The 19,788-nt window shown below is 42.2% G+C and overlaps 1 protein-coding gene across 5 annotated transcripts; it reads right to left on the bottom strand.

Moving 5' to 3' along the window:
- Positions 1-5,306: 5,306 nt before the first annotated feature.
- On the bottom strand, positions 5,307-19,412 carry rilpl1 (Rab interacting lysosomal protein-like 1). 5 transcript variants are annotated; one of them, XM_041970410.1, is made up of 9 exons: positions 18,862-19,412; positions 16,241-16,388; positions 14,888-15,006; positions 14,298-14,543; positions 11,915-12,085; positions 10,706-10,756; positions 10,433-10,587; positions 9,422-9,520; positions 5,307-6,035 (listed from the first exon to the last, which is right to left on the bottom strand). In XM_041970410.1, exons 1-9 carry the CDS (start codon positions 19,147-19,149, stop codon positions 5,903-5,905), a joined length of 1,410 nt encoding a protein of 469 aa, XP_041826344.1. In that variant the 5' UTR covers positions 19,150-19,412; the 3' UTR covers positions 5,307-5,902. The 5 variants fall into 5 exon arrangements, with proteins under 5 accessions (XP_041826344.1, XP_041826340.1, XP_041826343.1 ...); XM_041970407.1 differs by lacking the exon at positions 11,915-12,085 and adding an exon at positions 7,492-7,579 and having other exon boundaries at positions 5,909-6,035; XM_041970406.1 differs by lacking the exon at positions 11,915-12,085.
- Positions 19,413-19,788: the final 376 nt, after the last annotated feature.

Raw genomic sequence — 19,788 nt, forward strand, 5'->3', positions numbered from 1 at the left:
AAACACGGCAGCCTGGTACACACAAGGATTTTTTTACTCTTATGAGATTTTTTATCTGGTCGACACCTCACACGAGATGATAAAAAAAAATCTGTTTTGTCCCGCAACTGATCTACAATCTAGTTCTCTGAGCCGGACGAACGTCGAAACGTAGAAGAAGAACCATAGCAACAACCAGCAAAAAACATAGAAGAACCATAGCAACAACCGGCAATAAACAAAGAAGAACCATAGCAACAACCGGCAAAAAACGAAGAAGAACCATAGCAACAACCGGCAAAAAAAACATAGAAAAACCATAGCAACAACTGGCAAAAAACAAAGAAGAAGAACCATAGCAACAACCGGCAATAAACAAAGAAGAATCATAGCAACAACTGGCAAAAAACAAAGAAGAAGAACCATGGCAAGAACCGGCAAAAAAAACATAGAAAAACCATAGCAACAACTGGCAAAAAACAAAGAAGAAGAACCATAGCAACAACCGGCAATAAACAAAGAAGAATCATAGCAACAACTGGCAAAAAACAAAGAAGAAGAACCATAGCAACAACCCGCAAAAAAAACATAGAAGAACTATAGCAACAACTGGCAAAAAAAAAAACATAGAAGAACTATAGCAACAACCAGCAAAAAACAAAGAAGAAGAACCATAGCAACAACCAGCAAAAAAACATAGAAGAACCATATTTACAGCCGGCAAACAAACATAGAAGAAACATAGCAACAACCAGCAAAAAAACATAGAAGAACCATAGCAACAGCCGGCAAACAAACATAGAAGAAACATAGCAACAACCAGCAAAAAAACATAGAAGAACCATAGCAACAACCGGCAAAAAAACGAAGAAGAACCATAGCAACAACCGGCAAAAAAACGAAGAAGAACCATAGCAACAACCGGCAAAAAAACATAGAAGAACCATAGCAACAACCGGCAAAAAAAACATAGAAGAACCATAGCAACAACTGGCAAAAAAACATAGAAGAACCATAGAAACAACCGGCAAAAAACGAAGACGAACCATAGCAACAACCGGCAAAAAAACATAGAAGAACCATAGCAACAACCGGCAAAAAAAACATAGAAGAACCATAGCAACAACTGGCAAAAAAACATAGAAGAACCATAGAAACAACCGGCAAAAAACGAAGACGAACCATAGCAACAACCGGCAAAAAAACATAGAAGAACCATAGCAACAACCGGCAAAAAAACATAGAAGAGCCATAGCAACAACCAGCAGAAAAACATAGAAGAACCATAGCAACAACCGGCAAAAAACGAAGAAGAACCATAGCAACAACCGGCAAAAAAACATAGAAGAACCATAGCAACAACCGGCAAAAAATGATGCAGAAGAACCATAGCAACAACGGAAAAACACAACACACAGCATGGAGGAAGATATATAGGACGATGGAATGATGGTGGTCTTGGGACTATTGTTAACAGACAAATACAGAACTGAAAAAAATAAACTGGAGACGGCGTGAACACGGACTTTATTTACTTCCTTGTTCCCCAGCCAACTCGCTCTCTGATTGGCTACATTCTGTACGTCACCATCCACGCAGTCACAATGCATGAGTCATCGGCGTTCCTCAGAAATCGGCTCTGAAATATTAAACATGTTCAATATTTCCGATAGTCGGCTACGACCTGTTTTGGAGCGGATTATCGGGACAATCGGCTCGTAACCTCAGACCAAATGATGATTGGACAGGGAAATCTCACGATGATCGGGCGTTTGCCGTCCGAGGTCGGGAAGAGGTAAAATCAGGACAAAAACACCCCAAAAATCATTGTGTGTACCAGGCTTAACGGGACGGGGCTGAAAACATTCACCTCTTTCAGCATTTGACCCAAGTGGAGGGATCATTTACTGAAATCTGATTCGGTTTGGTTAGCAAAGCACTTCACTCTGAGCTTTAACTTTTACATTTCAGTCTTCAAAGGACAGAAATGTCTCATTGTGAGGGTGTAAATCACTCAAACTCACACAAGGAGAAGCAACTTAAAGAGAAGCTGGCAAAAAAAACGTTTTTATCCTCGCAGGTCGCTCTTTTCTTATTCTTTGGCCACCATTCTGCTTGTTTTCCATAAGGAATATGTCGTTTTTAGAACTTTGAAATTTCTCTTTGTTTTTCATGAAGGTTTTTCAAGACACTCGGGACAAATTTACCAGCCTTTCAGATCATTAGTGAACAAAACGTCCTCTCCCAAAAGCTGCTATAAAAACATTACAGATGAATCATTTTTAATTCTTTTTTAGATTAGATTAGCCTTTATTGTCATTATACACAGTGCAATGAGATTTAAAGAGCAGCTCCACACACAATTACTATAATAAAGAGAAATATAAATACACAATAAAAACGCCTGAGGTAGCTCATGCTCATGTCACTGAATTAACTCGTCTTAATGAAGCGTACCAAATATGTAATTATTCAAAATATTTTAACCCTTTAAATGCCAGCGATGAAAACAGTGATCAAACTGGCCTTTAAGGGTTAAAGTGATTAAGAATAATTATAGGATTCTCTTTGCAGCCATTTTTGGAGCAGCAGCTTCACCGTTCAGACTCTGATGAACATCAGAGCTTCTCATGGAGAAGCAGCGAACGGCTTTGCTGACGTTTTACCGCCTGCACTGTAAATGTTTACATGTTGTAAACAGTCATGACAACATGACTGTGTGGGTTGAGCTTTATGCAGAAATCCGGGTCATTCCAAAGCTTCGTATATTCTTTCTTTTCTTATACTTTACACAGGTAAATTATCAGTTTATTAATATTTTCCTTGAGGAAAAAAGCCAGAACGTGAATGAATTTCATCCCCAGGAACAGAAGCTGCTGCTTCTGTAAATGTCTGGGGGGTTGCAGGTGTGAATCCAGAGCAAATAACTGGACTGTTTCGGGTGATTAACCCGCTTTGTAAAGCGACTCATGCAGTTTGATCTCTTCTCTCGGCCACTAAATGAATAAAAACGTAGAAAATCTGAAGGTTGTTCATGTGCTTTTCATTCTATTTGTGTGTGTTTTCAGTTAAAAGGACGTTTATCCACTTTGTGTGCAGGTAAATTACGATCTATAATTGATAACTGGTCATCCTTGTAGTTCTTAATAACATTTCCTAATCGCAGCTGCAGATTAAGTTTGTTTTAAACACGTCTGAAACTTTTGATATTTAAAACTTGAGGTGTTTTATATTTTCATTATTTTTAGCCTAACCCTTTTATGCAGGAATTAAATGAACTCTGCTCCATGTTTTTCACATTTTTCATGTACACTGATGCTTTATTCATTAACCCCTTAAACAGTTTTATAAAAGCAAAATAAAACAGGAAGCAATGACAGGAAATAGCAAAAAGACTGAAATAAAATACATTATAATTGTTAAATTAGGTCATACAAAATAATACTAAATAAAAAAAATATTCAAATATATTAAATAAAAAGTAGTAAAACAAAATAAACAGGTTTGTTGCAAATGTTTGCCAGCAGGCATGAAGGGGTTAATCATGATTTTTTAATAAAAATATGTTTATTTTGAAAATATTCCTCATGTTTGCTGTTTATGAAGAGGAAAAGTGACTTTAGACACAAAAAGCAGAGCAAACACATTTGCAGGATTTTATTACTGAACAAACACGTTTAACTTAATAAAGCAGTGAATATCCATCTGAACGGGTTCAGGAGATGAAGGGAGGAAAAGCTGCTTTCACCTGATTTCCCTTTAGATGCCTGAACTCTGCAGGTCCCTTTGACTTCATACGAAGTTTTCATCAGGTCTGATTTTGTAAAACTAGAGAAGCTGCTTTAAACACACACACACACACACACTTTTTAAGTGACTCCATCTTCCTGGAGGAGCGGAAATGAAGGTAAAGTGCTGCCAGAAAAACTTGCCGCCGCTCGGCTCTGCGTCTCTCAGCTGTTAAAGCTCAAGCAGAACCCGGAACCAAGCCTCAGCTTCACTCATTTCTGTGGGAATATTTTCTTCAACAGTCAATTTTTTTATTCTAATGTAGTTTCTGCTTCATATAAATCAGCTTGGAAGAGTCTGTATGTGGAGGCCTGGTATGGATGATGCATCAACAGGTTTAATATTAACGCTGCTTTGCAGGAAACGCCTGCAGAACTTTCTGGGTCTTTACATATTGGGGGAAAAGTGCAAATAAAACCGACTGATTACACGTTTCTGGTGATGTTTGGGATCTTCATCAGCAGCTGGTTTCTGGATTTTAATGCCAGAGCGTCCTGCAGACTCTGAGGTCCTATTTAATCCTAAAACCAAACTAAAATCTCATGTTATTAAAATACAGGTTTGCAGGTCTGTTAGAAAGAAAATTACAGGAGGGTAAAGATGAACTGATGTTCCATCTATTCCTTCCTGAAGGGGCCAACATCTGCAGTCTAAAAACAATGTAGGTGAACACAGGCTTTAGTTTTCTATGCAAATGGAACATGGATCATCCTGGAATCTCAAACCTTCGCTTATGAGACTTTTCCATCAACCTGGAATCACGTCAGAGTTCCTGATCATGTGTTTCCAACCGGAGTTAAAGGTTATATTCTGCTCTCTCTCGCTGTTGGAAGGAAAAAGAGCTGCTTAAATGATTTAATTCTCCCTTTTTTAGGGTTAATGTGGGACATTTCTGTCCTTTCAGGTCAGTTTTCCTCCATAGTTCTGGTTGTTTCCCCATACGGGAGAATTTTGTTTTCCTCTTGATTCCAATTACAGTTTTTTTGTAAAGGTTAAATTTACTGCTGCTTTGGGTCATTTAAGGACAAAAAACATCAAATGTTAAAATTTGTTTCCACTTTTGTTTAGCTCAGATCTCTCAACTTTATTCTTAATTAAAACTATGAAAAATGTTATTTTAACCCTTTAAATGTCTATTTGATCACATGTCACTGTTTAATGAAAGAAAACAAAATAAGTTATTTTATGTATAATACATGCAGGATGAAGGATCAAAATGAATGTTTTTCCAATTTTTTCAGTACATTTTAAAGAAAATCTCCAGCTCCAAAAGATGTATTTTATAGATTTTTTTCCAGAAAAAAAACTGTGTTATCATGTAATTAAATTAGCATTTAAAGAGTAAAAGTTGACTAAAAGATCTGAGCACAAAAAGGGGCAAAAGATATTAATTTGTTTTTATAGCAGCTTTTGGGACTTTTTTGTCCACTAATGACCTGAAGGGGTAATAAATTGAAACCTCACGAGTCAACTGATAAAAAAAAAGCTGTTAAATATTTATTTAACTTTAAATTAGGGAATAAGAAACATTGATCATATAAATTAAATTCAGGATGTTTTCTGTGAGTTAAAACAAATGCAGCTAAATGAAGGTCCAACCTGATTATTTTCATTTAGCTGTGTTAGGTATCGGATGCTGCCGCAGACGTTCAGTCTTCTGCTTCTTTTATGCTTTTTTCCTGCAGGCCTCACACTCACCCAGCTGATGAGCAGCATCATGATAAAAACACACAAGGGGTTCAAAAATAAATCTCCAGTTTTTCCTTCATTAAAGTGGATTTGCAGCTTGTTTTAAAGCCTCATCTGTTCGCCCACCTCGCCGTTACCTCTGGACCCTCAGCAACGTTGCGCTCTCCTGCCTTCAACCTGAGTTTACGTCTCTGTTCTGCACACAAACAAAAACACTTCCTGCTTCTTTCAGAGCTCCAGTCAATCTGAGCCACCTCCCACGGGCGTCAGCTCCTCTCGTGGTTAAATAACCTTTGAAAATGTGATTTTATTGCATTTCTTCTGGACCATCCTCTTCTGTCTGAGCGCTCTCATCTGAAGCAGATGATGCTTCAGCTGCAGCAAGTCTTGGTGGTGGTTTGGTGTGTGTTGGAGTGATGGATGTGGAGTGTTACCGCTCCGGAGCCTACAGGTGCTGTAGAGCCTCCTGGGCTTGTTCTGTGTACACGTCGTCTTTCCCCGCCCACGAGCTGAAGCTGGAGTCGAGCTGCGCGCCCCGCTGCGAGGTGCGCTGCTTGTCCCGCGAGAAGAAACTAAACCTGGAGAGAACAGAGAGGAGTCACGATGACGTCACATCAGGTTTGCTCTGAAATCAGCGACGTGTAAAGCAGAGTTAGAGGGAAGCCGGATTTTACTGGAACGTCTGCTCCTGATGACTTCCTAACACAACAATTACACACTGTTTTTCACCGGAAGTCACAGGAAGGGTGTTTATCTTATAAAACAAAGTATTTGCTCAGTTTGAATCTGACACCAGCATCATTCTTATATCTTCTTCTACTAAACCAGGCTGGTTCCAGCTCTGGTCCTCGAGGGCTGCAGTCCTGCAGGTTCTAGATATTTCCAACATGAAACTGCTCTCCTCGACGGCTTGTTGTTAAGTGCTGCCCAAACATGTTGAATCATTGATCTGTTTCTGGTGCTGCAAGTCTGAATAAATCTATTGTTGCACCATTTTCAGTCCTGGCCAATCAGGGAGCTGGATTTTTTTCTTGTTTGTCCCCTTAGCGAGCATGACGTTATCCAGGTGGCTTTAGTGTCAAAGCAAAGCAGACAAAGGTGGGAAAGTTTTTCTAATTCCCCGCCCACTGTGCTGGTGCAGCTGGTCGCTTCACCAGTTTGTGAGAAAAATCAGTTTCATCATCTTTGGTTTATAGAAAAATCAGAAAAATCCCAGAACTCTGATTCTGTGGTGAAATCAATGGACAGACTCAGGAACTCTTCAGAAAACTCTGCCATGCAGAGAAAAGCAAGCACAGCAACCAGATCCAGGACCAGCGCTGCCACCTGCGGGTCTTTTTAAAACCCTGTTCGTGCAGGCGGTCCTGTCCGTGGATCTGGAGGTTTGCTGATTCGGCTTCAGCTCAGCTGTTCAGGGAGGTTTTATGATATAAGGAAGTAAATCAGACTTATTTTTCTTTAAACTGTCTGAGCCAAATAAACTCGTGAATTTCTTCTATAGACAGAGGAGACGCTGAACTGTTAAATATCTGAGATTTCTATAAAAAAAAGCCTGGAAAAACATCCATCATTTCCCTGTAACAACCCCAGCAGCTGCTTTCCTCACTTCACATCTTCAGAGATGCAGTTCAGACGTAAACATCCATCTTTTAAATGTGCTGCCATTAAATTCAAACTGAGCATATATTGAATAAACTGTCCTGAATAAACTCTGAGCTCAGTGATGATGAGTGAAGGCAGTGAAACACATTTAATCAGCAACTCGGAGCTAAAGTCTGAGCTGAGTTATTGTGTGAGTTGCAGGAGTTCGTCAGTGAGGAAAAGATGAGTCAGCAGCCTACACGTCTATTCTGACTGGCTGATTTTCATGATCCGCCATCACCCTGTTGGACGACCACAATAAGACAGCCCCACAATCAGCCAATCAGAATACGACACAGGCGTGAAAAGAAAGCCCACCCCGGCGCATGCGAGGGGACGGAGGTGGTTAGCGAGACAGAGACGGACCGAAGCCAAACAAATACAGAGTCATACAAGCGACATGAGACGTCTGATTGGCTGTAAAGTGGGGTCATCTGGGATCAAACCAGCCGCCACCATCGGCATGATGGCTGTGAAGATCCTGTTACACACAGAGGAGAGAGGGGAGGGGCAGCGGGAGACAGGGACCACATCAACCTTTGACTTGTGTTTGACCCACAACTCAAAATAACACAAATCATATCTGAGTTGATTCAGGCAGAAAACAGAATGAAACAGTCAGTAAGTTGGTGTGAGTGAACGAGTCAGACAAAAGCTGGATGTCAGCATCATGGCCGACTTTCCGACTCATCACTGAGTTGAGTAACATCCTGCAGAGTCCACCACAAATTCCTCACACACACAGATAAACGACCAGGAAGGACCTCACTGTGCTCAGATACACTCATCAGCCACAACATTAAAACCACTGACTGCTCACTGAGGCGTGAACAATGTCTGGTTTTACAAATCTGATTTTATTTTACATTTCAGTCACTTCCATGTTGTTTATAATCTCTTCTGACAGAGTTCAGGTTCCAGGACTGGACTGAAAATGAGTGAACAAGAATAAAATGTGCAAAGAGAAACTGAAAGACCTTCAGAGAGCAGGAGAAGTACTGATCAAGGTTGTATTAAGAGATAATCAGACAGCTCAGGACTGTTAGCTAAACTGGAGTCTGTAGCTGTAGGAAATTTAAAACTGGTGCATATTGTGCTGAGAAAAAAAAAGAAAGAAAAAAGAAAGAGTGGTCATGCTTTTGGTTGTTGGTGAATCGAGTTTGTTTATAACCCGTTTCTTGGGATCGTGAGTCGGTGACAGTTTGAAGCAGTGAATATTTAAGTGAATGTTTGAAGCAGTTTTCTGAACAAATCATTAACAATGAGTTTAGTGTCAGTGGTACAGATCACACACCCCATCAGAAATGATATGACTGGTGGTAACAAGAAAACACACCTAACAAAGACGCCAACAAAGAGCTGCGAAATACCATAAAAATATATTAAATTATTTTATTTCATTTTAGTTCAACCTGATGTAGTGAATGAGGCAGATGACCAGACCCTTGTGTTCTCTCTGTTTCACCTGGTTTTAATGTTCTGGCTGATATACTCGAGTATTTTCAGTTTATTCTACAGCGCACAGGAGGAACTCTGCAGCATTTACCCCGAGAACAATAAAATTACACATAGTGAGCGCAGGGGTCTTATAAAGTATGATTTAACAACAGGCTCACGATGTTTACGAGTTGTTTTTAACTCAACTAAACCTCCCACATGGTGTAATCAAAGCAACGAAGAAGAGACAGAAAGCCGTGTTAAATGTCATTTTTCTTTTAGGACATATTTAGAACTTCACAGATAGAAAGTAGACCCATTCAGTGGGTTAGACAGCAGTCTGTAGAAAGAATATTACGAGCTATTTATGTATTTTCCTTTAATGATGGTACTTTGGTGATTTTAGTCACTCGGGACTGTGTGTGAGTGTTTTGGGGATTTTCCCACAGACAGCTCTGATCTGTCTGGAACAGGAATTCAGCGTATTTCAGGGAGCCAGACAAACACAGGAAGTGGCTGTTTGAATTTGCCGTGGCCGCTTCTTATCAATGAAAGCTACAGATAAAGCTGAAACAGGAATTCTGTCTTCACGGCTGCTGACATTTTCCAAGCTGCTTTTATCTGCTTCACAGTTCAAAACAAAATCATCTAAACCAGGCAGAAAGCAGACGTTATCAGCCTGAAATATGCTCACATTACGGCTGCTGTAGAGACAAGCATGAGGGAAGTAACGTGAGCATGCAGGACCGAAGACAAGCAGCCTCTTCTTAGCACATGCAAAGCAACTTTTCCACAAGATCAAGATTTTAACTGGTGTGTGTGTGTGTGTGTGTGTGTTTGACTGATAAGCAGATGCTGCAGGAGTGAGTGTGTGGGTTCAACATACAGGCGTTTGATTCCTGATTCGGGCTGGGCAGAAGAACGGGAGCGAGTCCTCAGTTCAGGGGAGGGAGACGGAGTCAGAGCCTCATCCTCGGCTTCATCGCTGAGAAGAAACACACCACTTCAACCATCAACACCACCCTGACAAGTTCATCAGGACTTTCAGGGACAGAATAATTATACTTCTAAATGGTGAAAGCCAACTTTAGAACAGCTGTAGCTTTGTTTTTTGTGTTGTTTTTAAAAACTGCGTGTAGAAACTGGAGCTGTTTAATCCCAGTATAAACCAGCTGGCTAGATATGCTGTCACCTTTTACCCCACAGACTTACACACTCCCGTTCCTGAGACACTAATGACGATATAACATATAACATCGGGGGCCATGGTGGAGTTTTAAGGGTTAAAAGTCAAGATTAAGACGATTATTTTTAAACTGCACCGATCCCACGTCTCCTCTTCATCTATGACTCGTGCACATGGATGTATTCATGACAAATCATGACATTCTAACTGATAAAAAGACCGAAAACATCCATCAGTCAAGGCCCAGGATTGATGATGCTTCTGAGAAAATGCTGGACTTTTTCTCACCTCACGCCCTCAGACGTCCATTTCATGCCGTTTAACTGTTTCTGTAACACAAGGCCTCCACTAGGGGGCACTACTGCGCTCAGGATGTATAATACACAAGCAACTTTGAGACAATAAAATATGTTTTTAGTTTAAAATCAAAAGCTGCAGGGTTATAGAGGCTTTTTGTGACCTCTAAATGAAAAAGTTAAATAAATGCTGACACTTGACCCCATCCTGCCTCCTCTATATCATACATGTGTTCATTTGTAAAGGTATGCACAACAGACGCTCCACACAAACACATAAATTAAAAAACCCATTAAAACCCATTAAAGATCTCCTCCAACAAAGAGGAGATCAAACATGACCACAGAGCAATTGTGTGGAAAAAGACTGGAAGCAAAACAAGAACCATAAAACAGTCGTTATGACATTTAGTACCTTTTGTAGTATGCTAGCTCCTCCTGCAGCAGGAAGACTTTGGCTTTGAGCTCATTCCTCTCATGGAGGACGTCCCTCAGCTCCTGCAGGGTGAAGCGAGGCCTGTTGGGGTCCTTCAGTTCGGGGCCGCCTGGCTCCTCCTCACACAGGGCCTCCTGCCAAGACAGAAAAGCATCATAGAGTCAATGAAACTAGAAAAAAAGGAAGGAAGTGAAGGAAGGAAGGAAGGAAGGATGGATGGAAGGAAGGGGTGGGGGGAGGGGGTGAGGATACCTTGGTGAAATATTGGAACACAGCAGGCATGTCTTCATCACACATCGCCTCCTGTTGGCAAATGTTGAACTTTAAGTCAGACACCAGCCTTTTTGTTCCAATACATTCTGTTTAGTTCACTTCCCTCCTCTGTGAAACCCTCTTACCTGATGTTTAACTTAACACTCCAGAAAGGTTAAAGGTTAGCTTAAAGACAAACACCTGAAACACGAGCACTCCACTCAAGTCACTCATGCACCGAGGAAAAAAATAGTGTCCAAGTCCAACTGAAATCTGTAATAAATGATGTTTTTACATTTTTAATGCTCAGCTTGAAGTCAATAAAGTTTGTATTTTATTAGCTTTGATCCAAACATGATTTGGGATGGAAGCCCACGGCTGCAGAGCTGAAACATACCACATGCTCATTTATAAACACGAAGAACCGCATGTCTGACGCTGTGTTGCTGTGGAGATGGCGGTCCACGTAAGTCCAGCTGAACTCACAAACACGTCTTTTAGCTGCGTTATTGGTAGTTTAGTCAGACGATGCTGAGGTTAGAAAATCAGGATTTAATTGGAGTGGTGACAGTCTGGATCAGGACTATTCAATTTGGTCCACAAGGGCTGTAGTCCTGCAGATTTTCATTGTTTCCCTGCTCCAACACTCCTGACTCAAATTTATGAGTCATTGTGCAGAACTTCATAGGATCCATTTAATCTGAGTCAGGTGTGTTAGAGCAGGGAAACAATGAAAACCTGCAGGACTGCGGTCCTTATAGGACCGAACTGAGACGCCCTGGTTTAAGGTGTCTGACTTGTCTTTGTCTAAATGAGTCGGAAACATAAAACCAGTTAAAAATAACTCATATATCTCCTCTTTACTTTAGACGAGTGAAGTGCAGCCATAATAAAAGAACAATGAGAAGTTGGCCTAGAAACTAAACTGGTTTCATTTCAGCTGGACTTTAAAACCAGTGAGTGAAGGGCGACTTCCAGTGCTGTTACACGCCGAGCTGTCACACTTGTCTATATTTAGATGTTCATCAATGCATTCATCTAAAAAATTTCTGACATGGTTAGTTTCCACACTGCCATGCAGAGCCAGGCCGCCTCTCCTGGGTCACAGTGTTAGTCTCTGCAACAGATTCTTCAAACCTGCTGCGGGAGCTGCACGTTCACAGTTAGACTCACAGCACTCTGCTTTACTAACTTAAACTGCTGCATTACCCAAAGCAACACTGCCTCTTCCTCGGCCTCCTCATCCTCGCGTCCCTCTGGACTGAGGGAGCCGGACAGGGGCCGCAAGGTGGGATCAAACCCGACCGGCATCAGCTCACAGAGGTCGGGTCTGTCTGCCCAGCCCTCGGCCCCCAGCGGCACTGCTGCAGCTGTACCACGCTGGTGGAGTAAGAGACACTTTTATTAAACTTGTGTTGAACAGAGGCAGAGCTGATCCACCACCGTCAGGTTTAATGGACGATGCAGCGCCTCAGAACAGCGCTGGAGATGTTTGACAAGCTGCACAATCATTTTCACAAGTATCCTGGACTAAAACTAACGGTGTATGAAAGCAGCCATGACACTTTCTAACAAGGTTCGAAGGTGGTGTTTATATAAGGGCTGAAGGTTGGAATTTAAAGAAACTAGAAAAGTCAGTGGAACTGACCGCTGTTCCATTAACAGGTTTTAACAGAGTTTAATAAACAGTGAGATATGATCCTGCCTCTGATGATCTACAACAGCTGCTTTCCTTGAGGACCCTCCTTGATGCAGCTACTAAAAGCAGTGGACCCCCAACCGCCCTGCTGAAGCCTTCATGTCTGCATCAGCTGTAGGTTAAGGTGACTATCAACATACAGCCTCGTCCTTTTTTTTCTTTATTGATGGATCCTCTGCACTGTGCTTCTCAGACATGTTTCATTAATCAAACGTTGCAGGAAAAATCAAGGTTACCAGGACAGACATGAACTACTGTAGCTCCACCAGCTCCTTGACCTCCTAAACCACAGGACCTGGACCAGAACTGAACTCACTAACGGCAGCGGCTCAGGTGGAAGAGCGGGTCGTCCAATCCTCCCAGTCATCTGTCATTGTGTCCTTGGGCAGGACACTTCACCCTCCTTGTGGTGAATGTTCGGTGATGGTCGGAGAGGCCAGGGTTCCTCAAAGTCTGGATCCGGACCACAAAGCACGTCAGTCCGGACCCAGCCCAACTTACATTTTGAATTACACATAATCAGAAGAATTTTTCTAAATGAGTCTTCCATAAATAAACAATAAATAGTTTATAATGTGAAATAAAGTGTCTCTGGATACTATTCCCGGTGATCTAGTGATAACAGCTGTCTTTGTTCACCACCTTTTGCCGTCTCGCCCATAAAGCGATGCCAACCTGCCCTCTGCCTGGGGGAGGACATGAGCAGAGCTGCTATAAATGACAGGACCCAGCAGCCTATCAGTACAGGGCTTTGTGACCTTAGAGCCAATCGGAAGCAGAGTAGGGAGGGCGTTTGTAACAACGCTGTTAATTAAAACTAAAGGAAACCAGAGCCATGTCTCCCGTCAGCCTGGATGCATCTGAACTGTTTTTGACTTGAAGTTAAGAAGTAAAATAAAACAAAACAGTAGTCAGGTGTTCACGTTCATGTTGACCGTTTTTCTTTCTCATCTGTCTTTCTGAATTTTATCCAGAATGTGGTGAATTTATGTTAAATATTTATTCATTTGTTTATTTGTAATATTTTTGTTGTTATTATTGTCCTAGTTTTGTATGATTGTTCATTCATGAAAAAGTTCGATCAATCAATTTGTTTTCCAAATTCTTTCAGACCTCTGGCCCTCCATGGAGGGTCGATATGCACCTTTGAAAAATAAGTTGGAGAACCCGTCTTATGGGCTCGACACACGAGAGGCGACCAACGACAGAGACAGGCGAAACTCATCGCCACCCCGGTGAAACCAAACACACAGGACGCGACAAACTGCAGCAACGGCAGCAGTGTCGTGCATCGCGCTCTGAGATCGCTTTTCTCCAAGAAATTTGATTGGTTATGATATTGGAGGGAATTCTGAGATTTTCAAAGCAGTCCGTGACAGAAAAAGTGTGATGGGCGAAGAGTCAGAACCCTGGGTTCATCCGAGCTTACAAACCAGGAAACAGCAGGGGGAATTTCAGCATTTGATGGCGGACCTCAAGGCTGACCCAGATAAATCCAGAACCTATGTTCAGACAAAGCCACCCTGGCGCCACGCGGCTGCCTCTTACTGACACGTCTATAATCTTTGTGTGAAGTATCGTAAAGTCAGACAACTAAAACGATCTGTTCCTCGTGTTGAAAGTGTTTGCAGACTGCGCTGTCGGCTGCTCTCATTGGTCCGTCAATGAAGACCCTCGCTGACATTTTCTATTTTCATGCGTCTTGTCGCATCCCCCCGTGTGCACGTCTACGTGACCGAGCGCAACATTTCACATGTATGAAAGTCGTCTGTCGCTTGGCTGGAGGAGGACAGCGACGTCGCCTCCCATGTGTCCAGCCCATTAGACTGAACTCACCTACAGGCAAACATCTCAGATCATCTGGCCTCCACGTTACCTCCTGTCCCGTCTTACCTCTGCAGGTGATGGGGGCAGATTTGGGGGTTCCTCGGGGTTCTGCGTGGGCAGCTCTCCTTGAAGCCGTTCTCGTAAGCGTGTGACTTCCTGCCGAAGGGCGGCGACTTCCTGCGCTTGCGCCTGAGCGCCTGCCTCCAGCTCCACCTTCTGCCCGATGAGCGCCTTCCCCTGAGCCTCCACCACCGAGATTTTGTGGCGCAGGTCGTGGTTGATCTTCATGAGACGAGACTGCTGCTGCTGGAGCTGCAGAATCAGAAGAAACGAGGAAGGAAACGTTTTTCACGCTGCTTCTGGTTGGTCAGGACATGATGTACAGTGTCTTGTGTTGTCCGTCTGAGGATGGATTTATTGAGTTTTACAACCCTCAAGGAAGGTGTACTTTCGTTTCACTCGCCTGTCTCCACATAGCTCAGTTGGCAGAGCATCCGTCTCCCAAGGGGACGAACATTAACACCTTCCAGTTGGGTCCTTAGGAAAGACCCTTAACGCTAATGCCGAACCACTGTAACCACGCTTTGGATAAAAGCGTCTGCTAAATGACTCTAATAACATTCACAGTCAGGACAGGACAGTCTGTGTGTCCTTACTGCTTCTATGTCCTCGTTCTTCAGCGTGAGCTCCCGGTCCTTGGCTCGGATCTCGTCTCTCTGCTTGTCCACCACCTCCTTCAGCTTCAGCATCACCTGCTTCTCAATCTCCGTCATTCCTGGAGACCACAAACAGAGGAGGGGACAGAATGAGTGTATCCATGAAAAAAGCTTTATCTGAAACTCAGAACTGGTTTGTTTTCCACACAAACAGTGTTTTTATCAGCTGAGGTCAGCAGGACCTCTGATTAGCGAGTGATTCTTGCAGGTGTGCGTGTGCACTGAGGCTGGTCTGTCCACAGTGAGTCCGGCTGACTGTGGCCTCTGTGTGAAACCACCAAGAGACGAGACCGTCACACAAAAAGCCTTCTTTGTGTGAGAGATGATGCAGAAAACTGGAAGTGAACTGAAACAAACATTCTGTCCAATTATAACAAAAATCTTTAATCTAATTTCCACAAAATCTATAAAAGTTATGTAAGAGTGTCTGTGGGTTTAAAAATGGTCAATTTAATGTATTTTCCAGTTTTCTAAAGTGAAATTTTAAGAGCAAATGGGATCAGTGATTTTTTTTTTCTTCTAAAACACAGTTTAGGAATCAATGCGCTCCGTTTCTAAGAAAGGTCTGATATTTGTTTTGTGACTATTTCCATTCACAACCTTTATGAACAGAATGTCCGGCTGCAGCTGGAGGACTGACGTTCCAGGTCAGTCAGCGTAAGACTCCGTCTTTATCCTGCTGTTCATGACCGACAGCCGGCTCCATGGTGGTTTACAGCTCAGTCTGAAGCAGCCAAGACCAAGACCCAGGCCTTGTTGGAGAAATTAGGCTATGTTCAGAGGTCTGCATGCTTAGCTCCATTTTTTTTACTGAGATTTTTTTACATCTCTGTTTACATTATAACTTATATGTGACCTCCATCAGACTCCAGTGTGACCAGTCCACAGCCATGAGGTGACACGTGTGCAGAAAGACTTGATGTCACACGGAGCATGCTGTGTTTGCTGAGATAAATATGGATGTAAGTGTGCATCAATTTCATAGTTGTTCTGCAATCAGAACTCATAAAATTATGACATAATATTGTTTGTTTGTCTTACTTCAATGACACAAAAGTCGGATTAAATGCGACATGAGCATTTAGACCAGATGTGGGTGGCTTGCTGGCTGGATGGATGGATGGATGGATGGATGGACTGATAACATATTAGTTGTTGCACCATCTTTTTCCCATTAATCCCAGGCTTCAATCCAAACTAAACCATAGTTTTTCCTTTTCAGCAGGAAGACCGATGAACGTCGACCATCCACCAGAAGACACCATGAGCTTTGCTTTCCGCACACGTCCTCACCTTCATGTCTCTGCAGGTCCTCCTCGTTCATCGAGTCTTTAATCGACATATTGGAGAGGAGGTTCTTGTTCTCCTCCTGCAGCTGAGCGATCTGGGAGAGCAGATCCTGAGCTTCACCCCTCCACACATCCTCCACCCGCTCCAGCTCCTGGACACACATTTTTAAACACACATACCAACAGATTAGGGAAGTTTTTCTTCAGGTTGAACGGCAGTCTTCATGATGCAAACACCTGAAACACTCAGCTTTTCTACTCATTTTAAATGGTTGACACGTAACAGAAACCTACATAGAAGTGTGTGAGAGGAGGCCATTTTTAACTCTATGAATGTGTCCAAGCCTGTCAGCTCGCAGCTAAAATACTGACAAAACAGGAAGTATAAAACTGCTGTTTAGTCACATTTATTCTTATTTTAACCTCTGGAAGTGTTCAAACTCAGCAGAACTGCCTGTTTGCAGGGTTCTTGTCCCAGTACCGATGAGTTTACTGCAGAAAAGAAGATGTTATCAGACCAGGACCTCAGTACTGGAGGAAAGATGAAGAGTTAATAATCAGATTTGTAGACATGAATGACTGGAATGTGACGCTTGTGATGAACGTAAAACATGTGAATCAGATCTCACTGAGCTATAAATCAAGAAGGGAGTTTGGTCCCATTTAGTCGCCATGACAACCCTGAGAAACAGATCTCAGTTTCAAAACTCTGCATTCAGTTTCACATCAACAACAAGCAACAAAAAGGGGAATAAGTCAGTTTTTCTGCTTATTGGGTGTTTTGAAATTTGATTTTCTAGATCAGGGTGCCCAAAGTCGGTCCTCGAGGTTCCTGCTTCAACACACCTGACTCAAATTAAATAGATCCAACAGCCTGTTAAGTTCTGCACATCTCCATGTGAAAATCCTGATAGCAGCACAGCAGACACCACATCCACTTTATCACAGTCATGAGACTCAGTTAATCAGTGTCCTGCTGACTCAGTCAGTCACGGGAAACTGACATTTTACTGGCTTACTGGCTGACCTACTGGCAGGCTGATTTAAAACCACAGGTCCCTGAAGTGTCCACACCATAATCTAATTTACAATTATGTAAAGTGAATTCTTTCATTTACCTTTTGAGAGGCTTGTATTATTTCATTTTCTGCCGCTTCATACTGATATTTTGTTTGATTTAGAACGGAAATTTTAGTTTTTCATCCTCAAAATCTAACTTAGTTTAATGTTTTCTTTTGTTGTTTATTTAAAAACAAGCACAATCCCAAATAAAGAAAGTTGGATAAAAGGTAAATAAACAGAATGTAATGGTTTGCAGAACTCACAAAACAAAGCTTTATTCATGATACAAACATCTGATGCTGAGAGACATTTGACTGCTTCACGTAGCAACACATATTTAAAAGGTTGCTCCAGGTCCATGTTTTAGACTGCAGAGCATCACTCAGCTGGAGACCAGCTGCTGGCCTCTGGGAGATGAATGATGTCCCTTCCTGGTCCGATAGAGGATTCTTCTTTGTGTTCAATGATGCTCCAGATGTTGTGTACTGGTGAAAGGTCTGGACTGCAGGCAGGCCAGTTCAGCAGCCGGACTCTTCTCCTGTGAAGCTGCTGTGATGGATGCAGGATGTGGTTCAGCATCGTCTTGCTGAAATCTGCAAGGTCTTCCTGAAAGAGACGTTGTCTGGATGGAGCAGATGTTGCTCTAAAGCCTCCATGTACTTTTCAGCATTGATGGAGCTTCACAGATGTGGAAGCTGCCCACGCCATAGGCACTAATGCAGCACCATCCCATCAGAGATGCAGCTTTTCACCTGTCCACTGATAACAAGCTGGATGCTCCCTCTCCTCTTTAGTCTGCAGGACACGCCGTCCATGCTTTCCACAAACTAGTTCACATCTTCATCCAGGTTCCCACTTTGCCTCAGAACATTTTAAATGAGCTTTGGTCCAGAGAAGACAGAAGAAGCTGGTTCTGGATCCTGTTCACATCTGGCTTCTTCTCTGCATGATGGAGCTGTAACCTGCATTTTTGTGGATTTCATGGTGAACTGTGTCACAGAAAGTGGTTTCTGGAAGTGTTCACAAGGACATGCTGTGATTTTCACGACAGATCATGGAATAATATCTGTTTGTAATGTGGTGAAAGCTGAGGGCCACAAAAGCATCAATATTCCAAAGAGATTTTCAGCTGTGTCCCTTGTTTGCAGAGACGTCCCCAGATTTCCTAAATCTTGATCATTTTATGGACTGTGGATTATAAAATATACAAAGTTTTGCAGTTCTTCTGTTGAGGGACGTTCAGAAATTGTTCCACAATTTGCATATGCAGTTTTTGGCAGATTTCTGAACTTCTGGTTGCCTTTACTGCTGAGAGACTCTGCCTCTCTTAAGTGCTCTTTTTACACATTACTGACTTCTTGTCAATTCATTTATTTAGCAACATGTTCTTGCTATTTCTATTTAGCATCACTTACTTTTCCTACCTTTTATTCCCCTTTTCCAGTGTTTTTTGCTTAGCTTTTTAAATGTATTTAAGAGTTTTATTTATTTGTTTTGAGCTGAGTAGCATTTAAACGTTGAACCCATAGTTGTTACTGTGAATACGGGTGTGTGTTTTCTGACCTGTCTGTGTCTCTTCTCCTTCTCCAGCCGGTCCAGCCGCTCCAGCCGCAGCCGGTCCAGCTCCAGCCGCAGCTCCTCGGTCTCCGGGCTGATGCTGTTGCGGCTCACCATCACCTCCAGGATCTCCAGGACCCGGACTACTTTGGGCATCAGCCTGGACAGAGCCTCGCAGCCATACTGGTCTATGATCCGCTCGAACTCCTGGCCCACCACCGCGGCGATGTCATACACGTCCATGACCGTGAGGTCAGCCACATTTTTCTCCAGGGCCGACACCGAGTCCTCCATGTCGGGATGTTTTGTCCCTCCGCGGTTTCAATGTTTCCTTCGCCACAGCAAACTTCCTTCCCCGGGTGGAACAAGTCCGATAAGTTCGGCTATACGGCTTTACCTTCACAGTCTGCACCGAAATAAATCATAAAACAGCATAAAACAACTAAACTATCGATTACCCATCATTTGAGCCCGAGTTCAGGCTTTACGTTGATTTATTTGGATCTGAAAACCGATGAATCCCATCTCTGTCCTACCGGAGCGACCGGAACCTCAAAGCTCTCGGTTTTTTCAACATAGCGGTCAACACTTCCGGTAAGAAATTTTAACAAATAAAATACAAAAAAGGTGATGCATCAATTTTAATAAACAACCAAATAAATAAATAAAAACAAACTTTTACTTGAGGAAAAGTTGCAAAACCTTTGCAGAAAAAACTAAGAAAATATTACACAATATAAACTATTCCAGACAAATGTTATTTATTCATATCCTTTAATATGTTTTATGTAATTGGTAAATGCAGCTTTTGATTTAAATGTTCCTAATCTGACCTTAAGCTTTTTCCTTTGGGATCAATACAAATTCATCTCAATCAGTATTATAATAATGCATTTCTAATTTTACTCTGAACTGTAACTGATAACATTACAA

The sequence above is a fragment of the Melanotaenia boesemani genome, chromosome 19, assembly GCF_017639745.1.
Source record: "Melanotaenia boesemani isolate fMelBoe1 chromosome 19, fMelBoe1.pri, whole genome shotgun sequence".
In the NCBI taxonomy this organism is placed as follows: Eukaryota; Metazoa; Chordata; class Actinopteri; order Atheriniformes; family Melanotaeniidae; genus Melanotaenia; species Melanotaenia boesemani.